Raw genomic sequence first — 22,390 nt, 5'->3', positions numbered from 1 at the left:
AGCAGTTCTGAAAATGTGTGTGTGTGTGTGTGTATTTATGAGTTGTTATTATTATTATGCTGTTAACTGAGGTTTTATAAGAATTATTAAAATTGTATAAATATTCCTAATATTTCTATTAATTTCAGATGAAGCTATCTTCATATTGCACAGTAGTTATTGGCATTTACTGTATATGTGCAGTCATCAGAGAAGTTCATGTCCTTTTCAGATTACAGAAAAATGGCTAAAACGAAGTATTTGAAAATTTCAGACCATTTCTTTTTTCTTACTTTAGACGCATCTGCTGCAAACTTGACCTCGCTGAAGAGGTCCAAGAAGCAGGACCATCACAGCTATCGGTAACTTGTGCTACATGTAAATCAGCAGCATTTCACAGAGTTTTAAATTCCAGACTGCAATTAAAAGAACAGATGGGTTGTATAAGTTTGCGAGGGCGAATGCTCATTAAGGAAGGGTACGCAGCTCCAGCAGGGATGTCTCTGAAGCTTGTTATCTGTCACATGCAGGCCAAGACATTACAATGTGGCCATGATGCGCTCCTACTCCCCCCACCATCTCTGTGCAGGTGCCTCTGCTGCCCAGGAGATCCATCAACGTCCAGTGTGACTGCAGTTGAACCCCTGGCAAGAAGAACTCTCATTTTTTATGCCCAGCCACCATAAACAACAAGGAGTACGTCTGGGATTCTGCATCAGGATTTCTGGAGTGGAGTAAAGCACTGTATCCAGGCCAACCATGTTCCTCTGCGTAATTAGGCAGGCAGATAACTACTTGTCACACACACACACACAGGCATGCAGTGGCTCCAGGTAAACCATTTGACCTTACCTGCAGCTCTGTCGAGAGGCTCAGAAAATCAGCCAAGCTTCCCAGTGGGAGTTACTGAGCCATGATATTGCTATACATGTTACTGCAAAGACTGTATGATTATCAGCTTTTCTATCAGCGTAAACCAGTAAAATAATAAACATACATGTCACCAATGTCATACCCTCATCCACCAGTCTCTCATCGACATCTGCTGCTGATCAAGGGGACCCAGCATAAAATGGGGTCCCAGAAGCTATCAGAGAGACACCACAGCGCTCAGTTCCTGTGTTCTTTCTGCTCCCTCGTATGATTGGATCCCCTGTCCTTGATCCTCACCTTGTTGACTATGGTTCTTATTTTCTCCTTTGAACTACATTTCCTCATCGCTTGACCCTTGCCTGTCCCTTGACTATTCTTTCGCCTAACCCCCACTGTTCAATAAAACAAACAATGAGCACCGCACTGGAGTCCATCACTCTATTCACTCCGCCACCATGACGGAAGGTTCCACCTCCACCACAGACTCACCGGAGCTTGGACACCTGCGCAACGCCGTGGCGGTGCAAGGCACCCTGTTGGGAACCCATGAGCAGTCCCTAAAACAGATTGAAGGGACTCTCCGTAACCTGATCTGGGCACGCCAGGCAAGCAGGCTCCTTCAGCCCATGGAGAATGTCAAGGAGAACCCACCTGATGACGGCGCGACCGTGGCACCTCCAAACACCCCGCTGCTTGACCCACGCATCGACAACCCCGAGAGGTACGACATCTCGCTGGATCACTGCCAAGGGTTCCTCATGCAATGTGAGCTGGTGTTTTCCTGCTCCCCCCAAATGTACCAGTCAGACAAAGCCAAAATTGCATATCTGGTGGTCCTCGTCATTGCACCAGCGCATCACTGGGCGACAGCGGGCTGGTGCACCCACACTAAAACCACTTATGATGACTTCTATAAAAAGTTCAAAGCCGTCTTTGATCATCTGCTCTCAGCGCGTGCCGCCAGTGACCACCTCCTGCGCATTCGGCAAGGTAATCGGATGGTGGCTGAGTATGCCTTGGAATTCCGGACGCTGGCAGAACAAAGTGGATGGAACACCACGTCCCTCCTGGCCTGCTTCCAAAACAGGCTCCAGCCTCGGTTCCAGACAGAGTTGGCGTATTGCAGGTAAGAGTGGACTTTTGACCGCTTTGTGGAGACAGCCGTGGCAGTGTACAACCTAGCCCGAGATCTCAGGTTAGCTCCTTGTGCCATCTGTGGCAACTCACAGTACCTGTTTTCGTAGCATGGAAAAGGAACCAAGTACGTAATCGTGTTTTAGTAGACTCACAGGATGCCAGCTGTTTCATGGATGCTGAGTTTGCTAGGGCGAACAATATTCCGGACCAGGATTGTGACATCACATTATGGGTGAGCACATTAGACGGGCAGCCCCTGCGCTCGGGGGTTATAGAATCCTGTACTGAGGCCCTCCACATAATGGTCGGGGCCTGCTATCATGAGAACATGGTGTTTTTTCTTATACGGGTCCCAGACACCCTGGTTATACTAGGACTACCCTGATTGGTACAGCATGACATAGTGTTCAGTGCAGTACGGGGGAATACTTGCACCTTCCATGCCGGGCCACCTTGGTGGAAGGGGTGGCCGGGGCTCCCCTGATGGAGATTCTGCACAAGTATGAGGACCTCCGGGAGGTCTTCAGTAAGGCTCGGGCAGCTGAGCTTCCCCCTCATCCGCCGTGGGATTGTGCAATTGACCTCTTGCCTGGGACTACTTCCCCCAGGAGCCGCGTGTACACCCTGTCCCTGCCAGAACAGAAGGCGATGCGGAAATATGTCACGGACGCTCTGAATGCAGGGATCATTAGGCCATCTACATCACCCTCCTCCGCCGGGTTCTTTTTCATAGGGAAAAAAGATGGGGCCTGGGTCCATGCATCGATTATCGGGGGTTGAATGCTATTACGGTCTGCTACCCACATTCTTTGCCATTTATCACCGCGGCTTTAGAGAGAATCCACGGGGCAATGGTGTTTTCCATACTGGATCTGAGGAGCTCATACAACCTCATTAGTATCAATCAGGGGGATGAATGAAGGACCGTTTTCAGCACCTCCCTGGGCTGTTATGAGTACCGGGTAATGCCATTTGGTCTGTCCAACACTCCCTCAGTCATCCAGGCCTTCGTGAACCACGTATTCAGGGATCTGATCAACAAATGCATGCTGGTCTACCTGGGCGACATCCTGATCTGTTCCAGGACCAAGATGGAACACATTAACCAGGTAAGGGCAGTGTTGCGCTGGCTCCTAAGTGATCACCTCTATGTCTGTTTCACCAGCTCCAGGTGTCCTCCCTGGGGTACATTCTGAGCTAAGGGGGGAGTTTCCATAGATCCAGAGAAGGTGCGCTCGGTAACAGATTGCCCTAGACCCGCCGCAGTAAAAGCAGTTCAATGCTTTCTGGGGTTAGTGAGCTTTTTTTGCCAGTTTATTTGTGGCTTCAGCACCCTCGCTGTCCCCCTCACCGCGCCCACCGCAAGCAAGGGTCCCCAGTTACCCTGGACCAGCGCTGCTGCCAGTGCTTTCCAGGACCTGAAGGCTCCATTCCCCTCTGCTCCGGTGCTCAACCACCCCAACCCATCCCTACCATTTGTGGTTGAGGTAGACGCTTCACATGTGGGGGTTGGTGCCATTCCTTCCCAACAAAAGGGGAACCTGCCTAAGCTCTATCCCTGTGCATACTTCTCCTGTAAATTGCCATTAGTCAAGCGGAATTCCGACATCGGCAATCTAGAGTTCCTAGTTATCAAGTTGACACTTGAGGAATGGAGGCGCTAGCTTGAAGGTGCCGTTCACCCCTTCCTGGTGCTAACAGATCACAGGAACCTAGAGTACTTTGAAAATGTCTACCGGCTTAATGCCCGTCAAGCCCGCTGGGCCCTGTTCTTCACCCAGTTTCAGTTCACAGTGTCGTACCGGCTGGGTTCCAAGAACAGATACACAACCCTGAATCCACTCCCGAAAACCCTGAGCTGATTTTCCCCAAAGGGTGCTTGAGCGCACCCGTGCGATGGCAGTTCTTTCGAGAATTACAGGAGGCCCAGCCCTCCGAGGCAGTTTTCCCCGAAAAGTCTGATGGGAAAGACCAAGATAAGGTCCTCTCTGTTGCAGTGTGCACATGACTCCCCTGCCTCAGGCCATCCCGGCATCCAGTGAACGCTCTCCTTTTTGCAGGAACGCTTCTGGTGGCCCTCTATGCTGGATGACATCCGGGACTACATGGGGGCTTGTGCCACGTGCTCCCAGGCGAGGATCCCGATGCTGAAGCCCACAAGCCAGCTGGAGCCACTGCCTATACCCTCCCATCCTTGGTCCCATGTGGCAGTCAACTTCCTGGTAGACCTCCCCATGTCAGACAGTAAGACTACGATACTCACCTTAGCTGACCGTTTTTCGAAGGCTTGCCACCTGATCCCGTTCCCCAAGCTGCCGACTGCCTTGGAGACAGCCAAGGTCCTGTTTCACCAGGTGTTCCAGCTGTTTAGTCAACCAGAGGACATCATCTTGGACCGGGGCACCCAGTTCACACCTAAGCTGTGGAGGGCCATCTGGGACAGGTTGAGGGTGAAGGTAAGCCTGACATCAGGGTACCACCCTCAGGCTAACGGCCATGCCGAATGCCTGCAACAAGACATCTCCCGAGAGTTGTGCACCTATTGCACCCAGAAGCAACAGCAGTGGACCCAGTCCCTGCCCTGGGCTGAATACACCCACAATGCGCTGTCCCATACTGCCACCGGTTTGTCGCCCTTTCAGTGCATGCTGGGGTATCAACCCACCATGTTCCCTTGTCGGACCCCTTCTAGCCAGGTGCCGGTGGTGTTCAACTGGCACCGGGAGATTGGCGAAATGTGGCAATCAGTCTGGGACCACCTCAGGGCAAGCACGGCACGGTAAAAGCGATAGGCTTATCAACATCTGCAGACCCTGTCCTTTCTGCCCGTGCAACGTGTCTGGCTCTCCACCTGGAACCTCCAGTTACACCTGCTCTTCAAGAAACTCAGTCCACAGTGCATTGGGCCTACAAGGTTCTCTGCTGGGTAACCTCTGTAACATACAAACTACAACTGCCTCCAGGAATGCGGGTGCACCCTACCATCCACGTATCCCTACTAAAGCTGTGCGGGACCTCTCTCCTCCATCTGTCTGCCACGAGCGCTCCTCCCCCTCCTGTGCAGGTCGATTAGGAACCGGCATACACGGTGCGGGCATTGCTGGACTCTTGATGCTGGAGAGGGGTGCTGCAGTACTTGGTCGATTGGGAGGGCTATGACCTGGAGGAACATTCCTGGGTGAGCGCTTGTGATATTTTGGACCTTTATCTGATCACTGCCTTTCACAGGGACCATCCGGACCGACCGGCGCCTTGCCCCTGGGGGCGCCCTCCTTCTCGGTGTAGTGCAGCAAGGGCCGTCTGTAAGGGGGGGGGTTCTGTCTCTGCTGCTGATCAAAGGGACCCAGTGTAAAAGGGGGTCCCGGAAGCTCGTCAGTGTGAAACCTCTCAGAGAGACACCACAGCTCTTGGTTCCTGTGTTCTTCCTGCTCTCTCGTATGATTGCTTCCCCAGTTCTTGATCCTCGCCTTGTTGACTATGGTTCTTGTTTTCTCCTTCAGAGTACGTTTGCTCATCGCTCAACCCTTGCCTGAACCCCTGACTACTCTTTTGTGTGACTCCCACTGTTCAATAAAACGAACAACGAGCACCGGACTTGAGTCCGTTGCTCTATTCACTCTGCCTCCATGACAACCAACTTTAATAAAATAATAATACTTAATATACAACTGTGAACCATGTCAAATATAATTTGTTCTGAAAATGTTAAGATCAACAAAATATTGCTGGAATTAAAACAGAAAAAGGAAGTTTGTTTTGTAATACCATGGGAAATTAGTGTTGAAAATACACTTTTCCATTCTGAGCAGAGTAAAAAACATTAACTGGAATGCAGACACTGAAAAAACACAAAATATTGTTTATTAAGGATTACGCATTTCATTATGGTGCTTGATATTATCCAGGTAAAGACAGCTGACAATACAGTCAATAAAGTTTTGGTCATGTATGTATTAATCACTCATCACAAACTGTAGATGTGTACTGGTTTTTGCAAAGTGTGGTTTATATGCAAAACTCATCGACATGTTACTCATAGTTAGTGTAACATAAGTCATGTCAGACAGTATGAATTAAATGAACAAAAGCCCCCTAAACAAAATAAAGTCTTTGCTCAGGACCACAAGACATGGGCTAAAGCCATTGTACGGCTGGAAAGTCACGGATAATAAGAAGAGAGGGAGAGTACAATTCATGTTGCTATTAAAGAGGAAATTGGAGAGCGACATCCCATCTGTTGTTTGTGCAGAGCAGCATTCATAAGCTAAAGGCACAGCTGGTGTTGGGACACACAGACATGTCCTCGTGCAGGCTGCCACGGCCTTCTTATGAGGCCCTTGAGCTTCCGTGCACTACGCTGGCATAGTTTGTGACCATCTTGTCTTGCAATTTGGTCACAGAGGACACCTGACGCGAAGTGTATCTGATGGGGGGATGTGGGATGGAACAGTGAAATTTACACAATTTAGACCTAAAACAACGAGGCCCTGGGTTTGCAAATGTGTCATATGAAAAGTAAACAGTTTGTCAAATATAAAATATGCTTTTTCACACATGGGTCATTTGTTTCATCAGATATGTGTATGTTGTTGCAAGATGCATCTCAGGTTTGGGTGAAGGACATTGGGACAGTTGCATTTGCAAACTCTGCCAACATGGAGCACCGCAAAGATCCCAAGGGATCATATTTCACATTAAAGACACAAAAGTGTGTCCTTCTGCAGCATGTGGATTCGGTAACCTTGTTGAGCAACACTGTGGCTTTTGAAGAGGAAAGGAGTCCTGCAGGGAAAGTGAACACATCGAGTACATGTACATATGCATACTGCCTGAAACTATCTGTCCCAAGTGGGGTCATAGTGAATCAGAGCCTAATCCAGCAACATAGGATACAAGGCTGGAGGGGGAGGGGACACACCCAGGACAGGATGCCAGTCCACTGCAAGGCACCCCAAGCAGGAGCCAAACCCCAGACCCACCAGAGAACAGGATCCAGCCAAACCCACTGTGCTACTGCACCCCGCTTGAGTACATGTACATTTTTTTATTTAGCAGACACTTTTCTCCAAAGCAACTTAAAATAAACTCTATGTAGTATTGTCAGCCCACACACCTTATTCACCACGGTGACTTACACTGCTAGATACACTACTTACATGGGTCACTCATCCATACCTCAGTGGAACACACTCTCCCTGTCACTCACACACTATAAGGGAACCTGAATAGCATGTCTTTGGACTGTAGGAGGAAATCAGAACACCTGGAGAAAGCCCATGCAGACATGGAGGAGAATATGCAAACTCCACACAGACTGAGCAGGGATCAAACCCATGTCCTCTTGCACCACGCAGGTGCTGTGAGACAGCAGAGCTACTCGCTGTGCCACCATGCTGCCCATACATGTCTGCAACTTGCAAGAAACAGAATTCAGTCGGTTCCTCCCACCTATGACACTAGTTCTCGCATCGATTGTATGAAAACGCACTTAAGGACTTCAAGCTGAAAAAACGTACTGCTCTTTATGAGAAATATTCCTCCTCTAGTTTTTTGTAAGTAGGCTATTGTAACATGGCCAGAAAGTTGATTTACTGACAAGTGCAATAAGTCAGTTTCCAAAAATATGCTCCCGTTACCGTGTCCATCGCAGTGACTGCAGTACGGATCCGAAGAGTCTTTTCTCAGTCACCGGTGGCAGCTCTCGGCGCCTTAATGTCATTGCATTTCTTGTGAAGGTAACACTGGCAGTCTGAGAGACGCAGACGTGAATTTGATGGCTCATCAGTTTGGACTAATTAAAATAAAATAAACAGGTAAACAACTTGTCACTAACTGACAGTTCATTTCCCAGCATGCCATCTCAAAAGTCTGTGCATCAGACAAAATCATACTTTGAAAAAGCCAACGGTGCCCAACTAGTCAACTTTTCAATAAACTCTGCTCTCACTGTGATTCTTGTGTTCTGCACCAGCCATCTGCCTGTCTCACTGTAAGTCTGATGCTGTGCTGTAAGGCAGCTTTCCTGTCTGCTGAGAGACGTCTGTGTCAGGGTAGGATGATGTATGATAAGGCCTGAAACAATGGTGATTACTGGAATGATCCTGCATGTCACTCAAATCTCCCTCCATCTGGGCCCTTCGCTTCTCTTTTTGTCTAATTTACATTTGAAAAAGGTTTAATTACGCTGATTGCAGTGCCGTTCACAGAGGTACCTGCAAATACCAAATTATAACATCAAATGTTAAACATTTTAAAAGCTCAAATCTTATTTCTTTGCACATTTGTTTCTAAGCTCTTCAGAAACTTCTGGAGGTAAAGCGAGGGACACACGCAGTGGAGTGGAGCCCAGAAACATGTGCGCCGCTGTCGGTGGCTGTAGCGGCATCTGATGCTGCAGCTAAGCTCTGAACAAAACCAATTAATAAATAAAAGATTTGCTCTTTGGGGGGTGTTGTCAGGTCTGTTCTAATTATTTCCACTTTGCAGAGCTGGCGACCATCCACTCTAATCCACAGGTACTGTCACTTCAGTGCCCTGCTGGAAAGGTCATCTTCCATCCTGCAAGCACCATTTTTATCTGTCTTTTGTCCATTGCTAGGATACCTGCAAGGAGCTCCATTCAGACAGAGTCTCTCATGCTATCATAATGCCGAAAATGGTCTCTCCTTTGCAAGGTCTTGTTATCCTCTGTAAATGAAATGGTCTCGCTGTACAGTAAAAAGCAGCCCACTAACAGGAAAAGATTACCAGAATGTAAATAAACTCACTAGGTATCACACGTCACATGGATTGTTCCACAGCGAAAGTACCCTTTGCACTGAAGGAAAGTTCAATACATTGCATTTTTGTCGATCTTCAGCAAGGGGCATTAGCACAGTTCCTATATAACATTACGCTCTGGCTCTTACTGCAGGCAATAAATGAGGTACTAAGGTTGCCACCCAATACACATGAAGGAAAAGTGAGCGAAGACATTCTGAAATATTTTTATCTGCAGGGCAAAATCAACAGATGGAACAATGTTGGAATACAGAGCATAAGCAAAGCCTGAACATTATACTGTAACTGTAGTGTGTACCAGCATGTACCTTCCTGGATGAATGAGAATACCTTTACCTTATAAATCTCTACAACGGGAACGTGACGAGACAGTTATTTTTATTTGCACTGTCCAAGGAATAAGAAGATATATTAGCTATTCTGAGTTTAAACAAAATTCTGAATTAATCAGAATTTATGCAACTTTGATTGCCGTCTGTTATTAGGCTAAATTGGACTGGAAACACAAGGGAAAATTCTCACAAAAAAACACCTTGAACAGGTTACTTTAAATAGCTTAAGTCATTAGCACTGTATACCTTTATTCATTTATCTGATGCTTTTCTCCAAAGCAACATACAGTGTTGAGTAACCTATAGTTGGTTACCCATCTATACAGCTGGGCAATTTTACTTTAGTAATCAAGGATAAGTACCTTGCTCAAGGGTACTACAGCTGGAGGTGGGGTTTGAACCTGTGGGTCCAAAGGAGGCAGTTCTAAGCACTACACTACAAACTGTCCCAGTTGTATAAGGCAATATGTTGCATAAATGACTGGTTAACGTCCCACATAGTACTCAATGTACTCAACTTCCATGCACTAGTTTCACTCATTCAGTCATTGTAGAGCCATGTGCTCAATGAATGCATATTCCAATGATTCTTGCTTGAGACGTATACTGCAAATTGTTCAGATCTGAATCAGGTTACCTGGTCATTGTTCAGAAATATGCACATTTTGCATTGTTTCAGAAATACATTTGGCTAATTGAGATCTATTGGAATTTATGAAACAATACAACAGTTCAGCATGGGGTCCTTAATATATTTATACTGTGTCTGTATTAAAATTCTATTAACACGGCTAAGCCTAGGAATGTTAGAGAAGATTTATCTCTTTGGCTTGTATTTACACTTCACTGCCATAATCACAAGCCACTGAATGTGAGATATCTGTTATTTCCATGTAATTATCTATTTTTATGAATGCCAACGGAGATGAGACTCGTGAAGTGGATTAGCACAGCGAAGGCATCTTGACCCTAGGAAATTAGTTCTGTTTGTTCTCTGTCTGTCTGTGGGTTTCCCTGAAGTGCTCGAAATGCAAACCTAAAGGTTTCAGTCATAATTTCAGAGCAATAAAATGCTCAGTATGTCTCCTAATGAGGCTGTGTGGTTTTCATTCAAGTAAGATATTATGGTTATTGTTTTCTTAATTAATTCCACACTCTGAGAGAGGCTAACAACACTTGCTGCTATTGTTTTATCACACAATTTTAAAAGGACATCTCACTTTCAGAGGAAGCCCAAGCAATGCGTTTAATCATCACATTTTCGTACGGATGTTATTTAGCTTTATTTCTGCTTCATAGCACACAAAGGCCTTCTGGACAAGAAACCTGCCCATCATAGCATCACAAGCCTTATTTCCCAAACCACTAATGTATTGACAAGTGCCAAGAAAAGAGACAGTGGCCATCATTCCCGAGAATGTCCATGGCATGACTGGGCAAGGGAGTGATCCGACAACCAGCTAATGAACAATTAAGCTCTAATCAATGCAGCTGACCTTGACGGAAATTTTCCCCTCATCCTTTGGCAAATGTGCGGCCAGGAACCAGTCTCCAGGCAGGGGGCTGGTGACATTAAACACTCCAGTGGTCCGGTTTGGCAGTGTCCACGTCAGGGTGACCGCAAATGACCCGGGAATGACGGTGTCCCGCGGGAAACGTGTCTGTAGGGGGTTGATGACTGGCGGAGCTCCAGATCTGAAATACCTGTGTGCGTGAAACACGGAGACACTTTGTTAAAAAAAACACTCATAGGACTGAGAATATAGCTTTGTCTTTCTTCTCAACGTAGTTATAAATCAAAGCAATAACAGCAGACAGTTCATTGTGTGCAAGGAAAGCAGCAGCATTTTGTATTCAAGTCACTCTCAAAATCAATTAAAATTCAGATGTTCCACTTTTATATTTTACCAAAGGAAAATGGCATTGTGACTAATGTTAAATTATTCATTAAGAGATTCATAAACTAATATTCTAGAACGTGTTTGCTGTTGTAGATGTTTTAGGTGCTGAGGTCGAGGCAACTCAGAAATTGGGAACTGGGACAAACTCACTCCGAGCACCACTGCAGTTGTAATCATACAGTGTATCCGAGAGCTCATATCACACTCATTACTGATTGAGTACAAAAGGTAATGCACCTGACGAAGGAAAAAACATCACTCTACATTGTCTCCTCATCTTCCTCCGGCTTTCAGCTTCCCTCGCAGACAGACTGTCTAGGATGCTGCCACAAAGCAGGCATCTTAAGTCTTCCAAACACTTTAGTGAGTGCAGTTTTTTTTTTCCCCCATTTTCTTTATTTCGGCCAGTGGTTTTTTTTTTTTTTTTTTTTTTTTGTTACTATAAGAAAACCAATTCTCTTTCAAAGTTTAAGCAAAATGGATTTCAGAAAGTCCAAGAGCTGGGCTTTAAATAAGAGCACAACAATAAAAAAAGAAATTTTCTAAGAACAAATATGAAAAATGTTACATGTAATAGATTGGGATGTTTGGCACTGTTATACAAGCAACATTCCAAAAATGGATTCGGGGCATAATTTTAACAGCATTTGATCCCATATCTCTCAGAGTTTGAGTGGGAACATTACTGGAAATCAAAATACTTTTCATTCAAAGCAAATTTCATGAATGGCCCTTTTGAGGTATTAAAAGCAGCAATGCAGGGACTCAACCAGAGTCCAGGCATCTGTCAAAGCATCTTCAAGACCTCATATCTGAAAAGAACATTATACCAAAGTGTTTTTTTTCCATACAAGAGAGCAATCCTGTGGGAAGCAAGAGTAACCCCAGGCCTGAGCTTCTTTGACAGGTAATAACTCATATTCCAGCAGCTGCTGCACGCTGTGGGAGAGAGAAAGTCATTGTGCTCCTTTAGCCCCGGCCTGAAAAGATTCCCGATCTAGGGGACATGGCAACAAGAAGCCCCGCGACCCCTGAGTGAGGAGGCTGTGATCCTTCCTCCGCGGAAGCCGCCTTTGTGAAGCAGGTCAAAAGGAATCAAGGTGAGGCAATAAAGTGGCAGCCCGTGCATCTGTCCTCAGCTCATCACTTCTTGCATTATCCTTAGCGACAGCGACAGAGCTCAGCAGTGACTCAGACACGGGCTGCTCAACTGTGCTGAGGGTGGTGGAGCAAACAGACGGCGCTTGGAAAGGAGTGGTGCCCTTCTCAGCCAAGATGGTGTCCCCCACCCCAAAGCTGAAAGGTTTTCTTTGAAAACCTGAACAAGGCAGATTTGCTTCAGCTGAGCATCTCTCTTCTATAAAGAAGCCCCGTGGAGCCTGAAGATTTCAGACCAGCTGTCAGGGCCTCGGTTCATCTCGCACTTGGCCTCTTCTCACCCTCTTTTCAGAACCCAAGCGTAAAGTCTCACTCTGTTTTCTCTGCATCTTGCTGATCTCCCTAAGCAGTCAAGGGTTTTGTCCTTTTCCCCGTCCTTATGCTCACACATAAGTTTTAATACGGAGGTCAAGCCCAGCACTACCCTGTCTTATGGAAATGAGGATAACGGCGAAATAACATTTCACACAGAAAAGAGTGTGTATTCATTTGGAAAGCACAAAAGCTATTTACATTACATTTAGGAGACGTTTTCTCCAAAGCAACTTAAAATGTTAACGTTACGATTATTTCACCCATTTATGTAGCTAGGTAATTTCGCTAGAGCAATCTTAGGGTAAGTACCTTCCTCAAGGGTACTACAGCCAGAAGTGGGAATCGGACCAGCGAGCTTTGGGTCTAAAGGCAGTAGCTCTAACCACTACACTACCAACTGTTTAGTGTTTAACCCTAAACCTCTAATTTCATCATGGATTCATCATTTGAATCCCATCAGGTTTCTTGTGCCTATATACCAGCTAAGGTTCTAAAGGGCCATTCATAGTCTGGCCTTATTATCCAGAGCAAAGCAAAGAGTGGTCTGTAACAACCCAATTAGTGCTGTTTCCAGACATGTTACGCAGCATTAATATTACATTAATTACACTTGTATCTGAAGCTTGCATGTCTCTTTTTACCGTTTATAACATGCGCTGCACAAGACAGCCGTCAACAATTTAGGGCTTTCATCAGCTTTACACGCTATAAGGCTTTTCTTATTTATTCCAGGAAGGGACGGAGGATCAATAAAAATTTTATGAGTTACTGGATCACGTTTACAGTTTATTTTTTAGGGTTTAGTTCAGGTATTGGGAAAATAATGCACAATTTCTGGTAAATACACACACACACACACACATTTTCAGAACCGCTTGTCCCTTACGGGGTCACGGGGAACCGGAGCCTACCCGGCAACACAGGGCGTAAGGCCGGAGGGGGAAGGGGACACACCCAGGACGGGACGCCAGTCCACCGCAAGGCACCCCAAGCGGGACTTGAACCCCAGACCCACTGGAGAGCAGGACTGCGGTCCAACCCACTGCGCCACCGCACCCCCCTTTTCTGGTAAATATTAACTGTTATTTCCATGCTGTAATCGTGGGCCTTCCTCGCCACAAAACGTACGTTTATTCCTTCAGCAGATACTTTTCTTCAAAGCAACTTCCAACGAACGCAACGTAGTAGTATGTAGCTCACACCTTTTCACCCAAGGTGATGTTTTATGGTAGACACATTATGCAATGAGTGTTCACACCAGTGAAACACACACTGTCTCTCACACACACTATGGTTCGATCCCTGCTCAGTCTGTGTGGAGTTTGCATGCTCTCCCTGTGTCTGCGTGGGTTTCCTCCGGGTGCTCTGGTTTCCTCCCACAGTCCAAAGACATGCTGTTCAGGTTCCCCCATAGTGTGTGAGTGACAGAGAGAGGGTGTGTTCCACTGATGTATGGATGAGTGACCCAGTGTAAGTAGTGTATCTAGCAGTGTAAGTCACCGCGGCGGATAAGGCGTGTGGGCTGATTACACTACACAGAGTTCACGGGGAGTCACTTTGGAAAAAAGCATCAGCTTAAATAAATAATGTAAATGTAAATAAACGAACGATGGGTAATTTAGAGTCACTGAATCTGTTGTCTTGACTGTGGGAGAAAGCCAAAGTATCCAGAGGAAAACCATGCAAATTCCACACAGGCTGCATGGAGATCAAACCCACGTCCTCCCCCGCTGCTCAGGCACTGTGAGACAAGAGCGTGGTTCACTGCACCACCGTGCCACCCTCCCTGTTTCTCGTCCTTTGTTTATCCCCAGCAAACTGCAGTAACATTGCAGCAGGAGGGCAGTGCCTTTTCCATCAGCAACGCGACTTTGTGTGTAGGTGTGAGAAACCCCTGGACTGCGTATGTTAGTCATGCAATTAGCAATACGTAACAGCTATAAAACACATGGAAAATGCAATGAAGAAATGAGTGGAGAAAGAATAACTTCTAGTAACTGACCAAATTAATGCCAAACACTAGTGTACTAACACGTGAACAGGGTTATCAGTCACACGGGTCAATCAGAGCATCATTTCCATTGGCTAATGAGTGTTATGCTCATGACTCAGAGCTATTTTAGCGTTCATTAGCCTTGGCCCCAACCTAAAACGTGCGCTGAAGCATTTCTATTTTAATGAAGTACAAAGGATGTCCGCTTTTTTCCATTTTCATATAATACCAACATTATGAGAATAACACTTAAGTGTGATGATTACAAGATCCACCTGAATTCTGAAGTCATTAAATCTCAAGCCTAAATTCATCGTTAATATCACTTATACGCACATGACACAGTTCATCATGAAGACGAAAAGCAAAACAGCGTACAGGAAGTATAAGAGAAGCGTGTGATTGACTGCCATGCTCTTGTGACCACTGCCCAGTGACACTCCCAGCAATGGCTGCAGGTAAAGAAGGTGCTGGAACAAAACAAACTGCTGGCTTCTTGCTTTGCCCTTTGCTCCCCAGATGTTCTTATGTTGCAAGCCCACGAAGAACATGAAAACGGGCTTATAGTCTCCTCTGGGGAGGTTCAGCCAATGAGGCACATCCCCAGTGCAATGTACCGCGGTATACACGCAGTCCCTAACGAGCAGCAAGTACCACAGCCCTGCTAATGCAGAGCGGCACAGAAATGAGTTACTGAAGAGCTACAGAATCAGCACTACACAATATGCACTGCTCTCTATTTTCAGATAAAAACATTTACATACTAATGAAAGTACAAGTACCTCTATTTCCATATGAGGGCTTTACATTCATGGGGGGTGCGGTGGCGCAGTGGGTTGGACCACACTCCTGCTCTCCGGTGGGTCTGGGGTTCGAGTCCCGCTTGGGGTGCCTTGCGGCGGACTGGCGTCCCGTCCTGGGTGTGTCCCCTCCCCCTCCGGCCTTACGCCCTGTGTGTTACCGGGTAGGCTCCGGTTCCCCGTGACCCCGTATGGGACAAGCGGTTCTGAAAATGGATGGATGGGCTTTACATTCATAAGGACGAGTTGTTATGTGTGTGTAATTTTGTGACACTGCTTTGGAAGTTGTCTCGTCCCTGTTCTATTGACCCAATTTGTTCCTACCATGACGTTTGACCTTGGCTAAGAACGTTATACAAAGATTCCTTCTGCGTTCGAACCTCGGTCTTTGGCTCACGGGTCTTTAAACACTACACCTGAACAAATTTCTTTGTGATTTTTGATTTCAAGATTCAAGATTTTTTTCATGAATTCTCTTGAATTTCCACTTTGCTAAAGATGCACTCTTAAATTTATACTATATGCAAGAGTGTATTAGTAAGATCTTAGAGAGATTGTCTGGTTACCTCACACTGCATTATGGTTAATGGGGGTCATTACCTCTAATCCAGAAGTAAGATATCGATCTAGGAGCAGCATGAGGCTGTTATCTGTTGCCTTGGACACCCTGCCTCCTTCTTCTAGCGATCCTTGTGCACCTCTGCCCGGCGCCCAGCAACTGACTAATTTTGCACTCTCAGAAATGGCCCTAGTTAAATGAGCATTGTGATCCGCAAGATGAGTTTCCCAGCCTGAGTGGAGATGCACGATTCTTTCTTTCTTTCCACAATGAGGGCACAACTCCCGGAGACACACGTCCCCCCACTTCGCCAGACATAAGAGCCATTGCAGAACCCAAGTAGCGAGTAAACAGAGATAAATTCCCTGTGACTATCGATACAGCTTATTGCACCAGTACATTCCAGTACATAAATGATGATGGATTGAAGCTGACACGACCACGGGTTTCATCCGCCAGCTATGCAAAATAAAATCGCACATTGGATACCGATAGTAACTCTTGCGCTCAGTTCAGCCCCTAAGGAAAATAAATGTTTACATGTTATTGTTCCATGTGCTGTAAGATCCAGATGTTGTTTGTGTTACTGTTACATGCAAGTACCATCTGTGTTTGGTGAGGCAACATGTTATGTGGCTTTGCCCATTTTTCGGTGTTGGCGTTGCAAATTGTTCCTCTAATTATCGTTCGTAAATGGAAGGACACCGACTCCGACTTTTTTAAATGAATCAAGCCTGAATGCGAAAAGGAAAATTTGAAAGAATATCTCGGTTTTCTTTTTGAAAGTGACCAGGATTATAAAAGAATAGTAACAAGGAAAATGTCAGCTGGCAAGTTATAAAAATGTTCTCTGTTTTAAATTTGAAGTATGACGTTACTGTGCAAATTATACTCCGTCAAATTATAACCATCCCATAAAATGTGAGCAAGCATCGTTAACACATGTCGGTAACCCATAAATCACAATGAATCCAGCAATCACAAGCAGTCATTGTCCAGGCAATTTCCCAAGGACACACGTCTTTTGTCTCATGATTTTAAATATAAAGGACAGAAATGAATGTGCCACTTTTCTGAAGGACATACATTATTGTATTGTAATGGCACCTATTACATGTAAAAATGAAAGAGTCACCTGTGTGCAGAAGTGATGGAAATCGGAACCTGGTTGACATGTAAGTGCCCAGGTGGTAAAGATAATTTAAATGACCCATATACTATAGGGAACTGACCTGCATTGTAATTACAGAGCTAATAAACAGAAAGAGGAAATGCACTGCAGTGATTACATTAATTACCCAATAAACAAAATATATAATGGTAATTTGTGAGAACTGAAAAAATATAAGAATGCATACATTATATATTTTTTTCTCTATAATCTGATTAACCTGTATGGCTTATTAGAAAAGATGAGCAATGCTCTCTGGCTGCAGGCACAGCCCTGAGCTCCATCACCCCACAGTCTCCTCTTCCTCCTCACTTATTAGAGCACAATTTTTCCACCGTTTCATCCACCAGCCCTATGTCCTGCAAAGCTCTAACCTCTGCCTGAAATTGTCCTTGCTCAGACCCTCTAATAACAACGGGGAGACCTGAGTAACATCCTGAAGAGTTCCGCCTTATGGTTGGTGCGATGGGGAGGTTTACAGTTTGGCTAAGAAACAAAATGGTTCACAACTTCACTGTCAAATGAGCAATGAAGCGTAAAGTTGCTCATGGTGATGATCTTGGTGATCGCCTCGATCCCAGGGACTGTGACATTCAGGCTCCGTATGGCACTAAGTTAGACAGTGCGGCATTTTGCGTTACGCCCACAAACATTATCATGTTCCCAATAACACGTGTCAATGTGTGTTCTTTCCCTAAATATGGAAAAGATGAATTTACCTACCCCACAACATTATGTTTTTCCTTCACCAATGTAAAAAAGTCTTCACACAATGGCTTATGTTATTTCCCAGGGTAAGGCTTTTTGTTTATTAATGGCACAAACACCTCTATAATTAAAGAGTATCTGTCAGTTCAAGGGAAATCTCCCTCAACACTGATGGTATCACCCTCATAGCCTGCAAATCAGTGCACCAAGTGTTTCCTAGCGCTAAAGAATGCATCCCAAGGGTCCAACTTTTTTAACTGTATGCAGCAAATCACTTGAGCACCAGAAATAATTTCCGGGTGCTGATTATTTCACGGCTGTGGACGGGCACCAGATGTAGGCACGGTGCCACCGGAGCCTCAGCGCTTCTTAAGTGAGCGTGACTTTTGTTCCTGAGACATGGGCACACAGAAAGGAGGAGGTTGCACACTCACACGGTCACGTTGCGGTCGGGACAGCTGTCTCCAAACGTCCCTCCCTGCTCCTTGAATGTGATGAGGTTCCAAACGGCAATCACGGTGTCATCAGGCACATTAAAGTGGAAGAGCTCCACGCTGGCGAATGACCGGAAAGCATTCAGTTTGCGAGGCGTCCGGGTGAAATAATCAGTCACGAAAAGGCAATCTAGGGAATGGAACAAGGAGAAAATTAGTTAGATGAAAGATGACTTTTATTCCTTCTGTGAAAGGATGAAGGAATCAGTCCTAATGCTGTTTGGGTGACCTTCTCTAAAGCCTTGCTTCCAATGATTTAATCACAGTTGATGTGGGTCAGGCTGCCGTGGCTTCCATTCAAATCCTGCCTCTATCCTGAATTAATTTTCTTTCATTCCTCAATAGAGGCCAGCAAGGAGTCACAAAATGACATTTGCAATCTGTCGTAACGTGCCACGCCGTCCTGTGCAAAAATAATCTGTGGCTTTTCCATTTTTTGCATTGGTTGCGGAGGAAATATTTATTTTGCTCCCAGCAGCTACTTTCACAAATTGCCTGAATGCAGCACTGTATATGTATCACTTTTAAATTCTGGGCAATTTTTTTTGCATGAGCAATGCACTGTTTTCCTCCAGCATACTGTATCACTCACCTTTAACAAAAGCTATTTACAATTTTTTGCGCGTACAAGTACGTTAGCTGGTTTTGTCCTGTAAAGAGATTGCAAGCATAAGTGAGCTGTTTCGCCAACTCCGCGGAACCTGAGAGCATCGCTCCTCGTCAGTAAGCGTGCAGTACGCCGTCCGCAAATCAGTGCTCACCATCTTACTCAACTTCATGTAGTGCTGATACGCTTTTCATACGTGGCACTTTAACAAGAGCCACGAACCAGTTAGTCATGAACTGTACATCAGCAGCCAGTCTCTTTTGTGAGCCTTTCTTTCACTTGTGCCTTTCCTTTCTCCTCAAAGCCTTTCTTTCACATCCGTGCCAGGACTTTAACCTTTACGGCCAGTCTCCTTTGAGATTTCTCCTAAAAGCTTAAGCAAAAGCTGTGAGCTGATGGGGCCTAATTGGCGAGAATAACATTTATTCAGCAAAGCAACCCTTAAGGGGACCTGCTTCCTTTGCCATTTCCGCCACAGACCACGGTTCGTACATCTGTTTAAGTCATGCAAGAGAACACAGAAAAATCCAAAGCTGCCGGATGGCCGCATCGCTGCAGTGTGCGCGTCGCTCAGGAGTGAGACAACCCTTCCTGGCATCGCTCGCTCTTATCAGTGCCGTGTCCTGTTTGAAAAGCAGTTAGTTTTATCGTGGCTCCAAAATCTCACAAAGACGGAAAACATCTAGTGGTCCAGCATGTAAGGGAGGCAGAGTGTGCGATTCGCTGGTGAGCCATCGATACGGTCTGACATTTCCAGCATGTTTGAAGGCAGCAGGCAAAAGCAGACAGGTACCTTCATCGGGTTCACTCGGTCTTAAAAGTCTGACATGTGTTGTGTCTTCTTCCTGCCTCTGGATTTATACTGCTGTCTCTCGCAGTGCTGGGAGTTTGGAGCAGAACCCCGAGAGTTGTTCACTTCTCACCAGCACATCCTTCGTCGCATGGATATGCTGCCCCGATGACTTCTTTCATTTTTTTTTCAACAAGTTTATAAGCGCAGCAGTTGACAAATGCGAAACAGCTTCAATCAATTTCAAGTTTTACCAAAATAGCAGAACATTGCAATATTTAAGCATACCCCACACCGAGGCTTATTTAGTCTGTCAATCAATATTTGCAACAAAAGCATCGTTGCCAGGGTTACGCGCGCAGATGTGACAAAAAGCCGCACACATTTGTCAATTTACAGGACCTCCTGGGTATTCCCCGTGGAGCCTTCAAGCTCCGAGATCCTTGAAGACAATGAGCGAGGTTTCACCTCAGAGCAGGCGTGATGCTTAGTAATTGCTGGTATTATTTTACTCTCCTCAACCGCAACGGCTCTGCTGCTTTGCTGTCCGGAAAACGGCCCGTGAAGTAAAATCCGTCTTACAGCGTCGACCCAAACAAGCGCCGCGTGTGTGCGATGAGTGCGACGAGTGCGACGAGTGCGACTTCGAGCACTTTTAAAGCACTGCTTCTACTGGTATTTTCACCATCAATTTGCCCCCTGGTCCCACTCCTGCTGTTGCACCTTTGCTGGTAATTCAGTTGCTTGGAGCCCCCCCATGTCGCCAATGCCTCCCTACCGCCTGATCCCTGCATTCCTCTCTCTCTCTACCTACCTACCTAGCAGCTCCCATCCTGTCCACTGCTGCATTCACAGGAGCAGCATCGCTTCCCTCACGCTGCTTCCGCACCGAAGTGGCCCCTCGGAACTTGGATCATCATAGCTTTGGAACTAGTAATGACTTACATCTTGGTGTTTTAATCAGGAATTAAATAACTGCAGGGAAAGTTAGAAATTAAACAGCAACAGCACATTAATTAAATGAAAATGAGACCCAGAAGAGAGTATAAAAAATATTTATGTCCACACACTGGTAGTTATTCTGCAGCATAATCCTCTCTCCGAGGGCCGAGGGAACGATAAATCACCACTACTTTATAGCAAGCTTTCATCAAATCTCTTGTCAATAATTTGCACACATCAAAGTTTAAACCCACTCAATATAGATCTTTCAGAGTCTGTATGCCAGATTGAAGTAACCGCATTAAAATTAAAGCCAGATGTGTTTGAAGGTCACATTCAATCTCTGCCATTGATGGCAGATCAATAATTAATGGCCTGTCATTCTATTATAGAGAAGGCGTGTCCTTTGATACTGTTGCATCCATACTATAGTGACATGTGACACAGCATCATAACACCTGACTTCGAAGTGTCCTGGGGACGTGCGTATGTTATGGAAGGACAACAAAGATTGGTTAAGGTCCATTGGTTCAATGTATTATTATTCTTATTATTATTATTATTATTATTATTATTTAACTGACACCTTTGTTCATGATAACTCACGATGTTTGCTTTGTACATCACAAACATGCTTGTGAAATTACAGAAAAACAATTTTGTGACGATGTTTTAAGATGAATTACTCTGCTGCACCTGCCAAGATCAACCTAGGACTGAACACAGCTGCTAGGATTAAACAAAATCACTACTGGAAACTCAGTCATATTAATGAGGCAATGTAACTGTACAATGTTAAACCAGTAGCAAATGTTGTTTTTTTTTTTTTATAACATTCTAAGCATGCTGATACCTTTTCCAGGTCTTTCTGTTTAAACTGAAAAGCTTAACTAATGATTTATACACAAAGACTGTTACTCTGCTTAGGAAATAAGTGATATCTTGATCTTTTGGTCCACATCAAGGGATTTCCCTGCCTCTTGGCTTTTACCTTTTTATCCTGTTAAATCCTACTATCATCCTCTCAGAAGCACAATGCTTTCAGCACTCAGCAACCAGAGAGCAGCTTACATGTTAAGTAATGCGGATGTTGTGTGACGGCTCACATTTGGCGACGTATGCATTGTGGAGGGAAATATCTGTCTATATGGATGAGGTTTTGAATTGATTGTGAAAAATAAATTTGTGTTGCAAAAAAAAAAAAAAAAAAAAATCATACAATAACCCTCAAATAGATTCTTCCTCATTTGGTGATTTTGCATGGAAATTTCAGACTTTTCTACTTTAACATTTTTCGGGTATTTGTGTAATGCGTGATTACTTGGAAGTGTTAAATCACTGAAATGTATGATTCATATTCATGCGATCAATGTGTATTGTGTTTCTACTTGTCTCATATTTAATAGATCAAGCAAACTACTGCAGTCTGCGTTTCCGCAGAGGGGGGCAAGCCTGAATGAAGCATCGGGACATCTGGCCTCACCAGTTTATGTACCGCTGTCTTCTGTGCCGATTAACAGTTTGCAAAGGAAAACGTGACTGACGGCGTCTGACACAAACAAGCTCCGTGGGTTCGAGAGGAAGCTTCGCCTGCTAACTTCACGCTGCCGCCGATGTCTCATGCAGTCATGGGACGTAAACGTCTCACACGTCCCTTTACTTCAAGTCGGAACCCAAAGAAGAGCGTGCAGTTCCCTGACTCCAGCGGAACCCTGGAATGGAGCCATGGTTCGTACATGGGAAGTCATTTGATAGCAGAGCACCGTGTTCCATCGTGTAAGACACACACGACGCGGAACTCGGGTGCAGCACGCGCAGGTGCGGAAGAAAAGCGTGAAGGAAAAACGTAAG

At 45.3% G+C, this 22,390-nt stretch overlaps 1 protein-coding gene across 1 annotated transcript in view; it reads right to left on the bottom strand.

Annotated features, from left to right (window-relative positions):
• The window catches only part of tmem8b (transmembrane protein 8B), a 94,743-nt gene that overhangs the window by 47,791 nt on the left and 24,562 nt on the right, over positions 1–22,390 (bottom strand). Inside the window, exons 2-3 of the mRNA XM_018759065.2 lie at positions 18,141–18,330; positions 10,598–10,805 (exon numbers count right to left, since the gene is read on the bottom strand). Coding sequence (XP_018614581.2) covers positions 10,598–10,805; positions 18,141–18,330 — 398 coding nt within the window. The remainder of the gene's footprint in view (positions 1–10,597; positions 10,806–18,140; positions 18,331–22,390) is intronic.

Source organism: Scleropages formosus, chromosome 17, assembly GCF_900964775.1.
Source record: "Scleropages formosus chromosome 17, fSclFor1.1, whole genome shotgun sequence".
NCBI lineage: Eukaryota > Metazoa > Chordata > Actinopteri > Osteoglossiformes > Osteoglossidae > Scleropages > Scleropages formosus.
Note: the sequence above shows the minus strand (reverse complement) of the source record. Positions and strands in the feature narration are given on the sequence as shown.